The sequence below is a fragment of the Helobdella robusta genome (genome assembly GCF_000326865.2).
Source record: "Helobdella robusta unplaced genomic scaffold HELROscaffold_3, whole genome shotgun sequence".
NCBI classification, from domain to species: Eukaryota; Metazoa; Annelida; class Clitellata; order Rhynchobdellida; family Glossiphoniidae; genus Helobdella; species Helobdella robusta.
In genome coordinates this window covers 154778-160441 of record NW_008704501.1, presented here as the reverse complement: position 1 = coordinate 160441, position 5664 = coordinate 154778, and the positions used below count along the sequence as shown (strand labels likewise).

At 34.3% G+C, this 5664-nt stretch overlaps 1 protein-coding gene across 1 annotated transcript in view; it reads left to right on the top strand.

Moving 5' to 3' along the window:
• The window catches only part of HELRODRAFT_160940 (hypothetical protein), a gene marked incomplete at both ends in the record, with an annotated part of 5210 nt that extends 1980 nt beyond the window's left edge, over positions 1 to 3230 (top strand). Inside the window, 3 exons of the mRNA XM_009020938.1 lie at positions 438 to 727; positions 867 to 1143; positions 3150 to 3230. Of these exons, the coding sequence (XP_009019186.1) occupies positions 438 to 727; positions 867 to 1143; positions 3150 to 3230 (648 nt within the window). The remainder of the gene's footprint in view (positions 1 to 437; positions 728 to 866; positions 1144 to 3149) is intronic.
• Between the last annotated feature and the right edge of the window lie 2434 nt (positions 3231 to 5664).

Below are 5664 nucleotides of genomic sequence, written 5' to 3'. Positions count from 1 at the left end.
AATCTCCTCTATTCTTCTTCTATTTTTGTATCTTCATTACTTTTTTTATATAGGATTGATAATTATAACTCGCTCTACTTTGGTTTTTCTGATTCGACAATCTAATCTTTAAGTAAAGTTTTAAACCCATCTAACTCTCTTTACTCTGTCTATGAATTTGAATTAATTAATTATATATATCTACATTAATTAATTTAGTCCTGGGCATGACATAAAACTGCATCCACGCTGCCTTGCGTGCTTTTGAGCAAAAGGCTTGGCACACCGCTTATAACTGGTGGATGTCGTAAGGATGGGTGTCCGGATGTAAAAAGTTTCCGCAAAATTTATTTCATGTTATCACAAAAAATAACGGCTCCATGTCCTTAAGTGGTCAAGGGGTGCTAAGAATTCCTGGGAAGTATGCAATAGCGGAGGAATGTTGCTGAAAAATTCAGAATGGCCCCTTTATGGTACTTGGACTAGGAACGCTCAATGTTGGATCACTGACTGGCCGCAGCATGGAAATCGCAGAAATGCTCAAGCGTAAAAGGATTGACATCTGCTGCCTTCAGGAGACCCGATGGAAATCTAATGGTGTGTGTCATATATACAGAAATACAGAAAAAGAAAATTATAAACTATTCTGGAATAGTCAAAAGACGACCAAAAATGCTGTTGGAATTTTTGTCAGAGAACCGCTAGCCGAAAAAGTACTGGATATTAAAAGGATTAACTCACGTCTCATGTGGATCAAGATTCACCTAGAAAAGCAAACAATGACTATTTTTCTGCATACGCACCACAGACAGGCGAATCAGAAGAGATGAAAAATGACTTCTTGGCGCCATCTCAACAATACCAAAATCTGAAACAATCCTGATTAGAAGCGATCTCAATGGCCACGTTGGAGAGAAAACAGATGGTTTTGACAACGTGCATGACGGTTTTGACTATGGAGAACGGAATAAAGATGGCAACCGCATCCTTGAGTTTGCTGAAAGTCACGGGTTTTGTTTACTGAACACATATTTTAAAAAGAGGTTGGAACGTCTCACAATATACAAAAGTGGACCATCAGCCACGCAAATTGATTTCTTCGCTGTCAAGCAAGAGCACCGAAAGCTATTCAAAAATGTCAAAGTTATACCTGGCGAATCATGTGTTGTCCAACTGAGACTCCTTGTGGCAGACCTGGTTGTCAAATTGTCAAAACATAAGTCTAAACAAATGCCTCAATCAAAACGTGGAAGCTGAAAAGCAATATTCATCGAGAAAAATTTCAACAGATTGTCGCCACACAGTTAAACTACCAATCGCAATCCAGTAGGTACAGATTGGAGTACATACAAAACCGTTTTGATAAACGCTGCAACTACAGTTTGTGGGAAAACTGGTACAAAACGCCAGCATGAACGGGACACGTGGTGATGGAATGACAGTGTACAAAATGCAATAGCTAAAAAGAAGCTGCATACAAACAATGGCAAAAATCAATGTCTGTTGATGACCACAAAATTTTTCGTGAGAAAAACAACTAAGCAAGACGTCAAGTGGCACTTGCTCGGACAAATCAATGCAGAGAGTGGCTCAATAAAAGCAAAGGTGAACAAATGAAGTCTCTGTATCGTATAGCAAAACAAGCAAAGCGTACGAAAAAAGACATAGTTGGTGCCTCATGTATCAAAAACAACAAAAATGAGATAGTTCTTAAACAAGATGGGATTAAGCTACAGTGGAAAGAATATTTCAACCGTTTATTGAATGAAACAAATCCCATCAATGTCAACTTTGACGCTCCACCCATCGAAGTTCCAATTTCAGACATCGCTGTAGTGGAGCTTACAGAAGCTCTGAAAGCTATGAAGGATGGAAAGGCAGCAGGACCCTCTGGATTCACAAATGACATTATCAAAGCATCTGGTACTGTAGGTATCCAAACGTTACTACGACTTTGCCGTAAAGTGTGGAGAAATTGCTCCATGCCGACTGAATGTAACTATAGCATGACAGTTCCGCTATACAAAGGCAAAGGTGATCCATTGAATTGTTCAATAAAACAATGAAAGATCAATTTAAATTTGATAAGTTATAATATAATATGGTATGTGGTTAAATGTGGTATGTGGTTATGTGTTAGAACACTCCCTGAAAATTGTCGAGAAAATCATTGAAGGAAGATTAACGTCGTGCATCGCAATCGGAAATTATCAATTTGGTTTCCTAGCGTGGAAATCAACAATTGATGTAATTCATATCTTTGGGCAATTGCAAGAAAAGTACCTCGCAAAGCATCAACAACTATCACACATTTTTGTTGACCTTGAAAAAGATTTAAGTTCCCCGTGAAGCAATCAGATGGAGTCTACGTCGATAACTCATCCCAGAATATCTTGTTCGACTTGTGATGGAAATGTATACGAATACTAAGACTCTTGTCAGCACAACGGTTGGAAACACAGATGCATTTGACATCGGCGTTGGAGTTCACAAGGCTCGATTCTCAGTCCACTGTTATTTATAACTGTGATGGAAGAAATCACAAAGCCGATACGCACTGGTGACATTTGGAATCTAATATATGCTGATGATATTGTTTTAACAGCCACGTCTGAGCAGAATGCAGCACAGATGTTTGAAGATTGGAACACCAGACTGGCCGATCATGGATTCAAAGTCAACATCAGCAAAATCAAAGCAATGAACACTGGTGAACCAATTCAATCCACAACTATTAGACGATGGCCCTGTTCAGTTTGTAAAGCTGATGTAGGTAACAATTCAATCAAGTTTCAGCAATGTAACCAGTGGTGTCACAAACGTTGTTCAAAAATAATTGGTAATTTATCTAAAGTGTCCAATTTTGTTTGTCCTGCTTGCATCAATCCACAACAACAAATTCGAAATAGTAATGTTTTTGAAGCCATTAAGGTATCGAAAGTCACATCGTTTCAATATCTAAGGGATGTTCTGGATTGTACTGGAACAGCTGAAGCTGCCGTTCGAGCACGCATACGTGCAGCCTAGAATAAATGACATCTCCTTGCTTCTATATCACTGTACTCATCACTGTACTTATCAACTCGAGGACATCAAAGCAAATTGCGTGATTTCAACATTAGTGACAACTCAACCAAATATTTCTACTGCAACCGAATCATTTGAATAAGGAATACGTTGCCGGCAGATGTCGTTTCTTCAACCTCATATGCTCTCTTCAAAAATCGGTTGCGATCTCTCGATTCAAATAAATTTCTAACTATTAAATAACTATCAATATTAAGTTTTCCTTTTTTTCCCGGATAATATTCATTTTTTTATTGTACTATTTCACGAGGATGTGTTATCAATGTCAACTATGATTTTTCTAATTTACTTTTTTCTGTTTCGACGGACATTTTATAGAACTTGGTTATTTTTATTATTTCTGTCTAGATAAGTGGTTAATATGGCCCTCTGGACAGTTTTGTCAATAAATAAACAATGATTAAATGAAAAAATGTATATGCTGGTGAAAGAATAATTAATTAATATATATATATATATATATATATATATGTATATATTTGTTTGTGTATATATATACTTGCTATAACATATATATGTATGTACTATTCTGTATATGTGTGTACTGTGTATGTATAATATTCGTTTTTTTATTGTACTATTTCACGAAGATGTGTTATCAATGTCAACTATGATTTTTCTAATTTACTTTTTTTCTGTTTCGACGTACATTTTATAGAACTTGGTTATTTTTATTATTTCTATCTAGATGAATGGTTATTATGGCCCTCTGGGCAGTTTTGTCAATAAAAATAAAAAATAAATAAAATATTGATGCGGCGTGACATCCCACTACCACTACGATCAAGACTTTATAAATCTGTGATACGTCCGGTGTTGTTATATGATGCAGAAACATGGCGAATGACAACCAAACTGGAACATCAACTTCACCGAACCGATATGAAAATGCTCCGATGGATGCAACGAATTAGTCTGAGGAACCACATCAAATCTACCAAAATCCTGTGTCGTGCTGGTTTAGATAATATAAAGGACGAATGCTGGCAACACCGTCTGCGGTGGTTTGGTCATGTCAAACGAAGTGGAAACAGTGCCATAACTTTTCTTGCAGATGTTGAAGTACCTGGTACACGTCCCAAAGGTCGTCCAAAGAAATCCTGGTCGCAAACAATTGAGCAAGACATGAAAGCTTTAAATTTAAATGAAATAGATAAAACAGATCGTTTAATTTGGTGCAAAAAATTGATGGCAAAGAAAACAACGTCCTACCTCGAGAAAACTGGGTCTCTGAACGCTAAACGATGATTGATTGATTTTTTTAATTAATTATAAATATTTACTATTCTCTATCTAAATACTCAACTTTTTATTGAAACATTATAATATCTGTTTCAACTACTAAAAATAGGTGGACTTTTCTATCTAAACTTCTTCTTCATTTATCTTTTTCGGTTCAACAGTATCATGACTTTATTGTAAATAAAATTAATTCTTTAAGAACATCTAATTCTCATTCTACTCATAACTTTACTAAACTTACTACTGAATCTTTTTATATATTTACTCCTATAAATCTTCTAGGACTTACTAAAATTATTAATTCTATATCATCTACAACTTGTTCTCCGGATCTTAAAAGATTTTCTTTAATATTTTACCTATAATTCTCAAATTAGTTAATTTATCTTTTTCCACATCTAAATTTTCTACTTCTTATCAGAATTCTGTTGTTATTTCTATTCTTAAAAGCTCATCTTTATATCCTTCCTCTTTATCTAATTATAGACCTGTTACTAATATTACTTTCATCTCTAAAATAATAGATAAAGTAGTTTATAATCAATTATCATTTTATTTAAACTCTAACTCTTTGCTACCTATCTTACAATCTGGTTTCAGACTTGCTAACCTGAAACTTCTTTACTCAAAATGCATAATGATATCCTTCTCTCTAGTGATAATAGTAATCTTACTCTTACTCTCATTCTTGCTCTTGACTTTTCATCTGCTTTTCATACTGTTGATCATACTATTTTCTTGAAGCTGCTAGATCAATCTTTTAATATTGCTGATGTCTATCTTGGTTTTCTTTTTATCTTTCTAATCGTTTTTCTTCTGTTTTTTTAATACTTCTACTTCTAAATTCTCTACTCTTACTTTTGGGATACCTCAAAGTTCTATCCTTGGCCCTCTTCTATTTATACTTTATACTTCTGAACTAACTCGTATCAATAATTTTTCTTTCACTAGTCAGCTATATACTGATGATTCTTATATTTAAACTTCTTTTCTTCCATCTAGTCTCATTAGTGTTCTTTATTATCTATCTCTATGTCTTTCTTCAATTATCGCTTGGTCTAACTCTATGGGTCTTAAACTTAATCCTTCTAAATTTGAATTAATTTGTTTTAATAAATTTAAACGTACTAATACTATTCCTTCTATTATCTTACCTGATTCTAAAACTGTTGATGTATCTCATAAGATTTGTAGTCTAGGGTATATTTATTTTGGAAATTTATTTACGGTGCAATAAAAATTATCTAATGGATTCAACCAAAAAATTACTCACATAAAGAAACAATGTTAAAAATACCAGATCAACTACATATAACAATATCACAAACTCTATTACACTGATGATGGTAAAGGTTA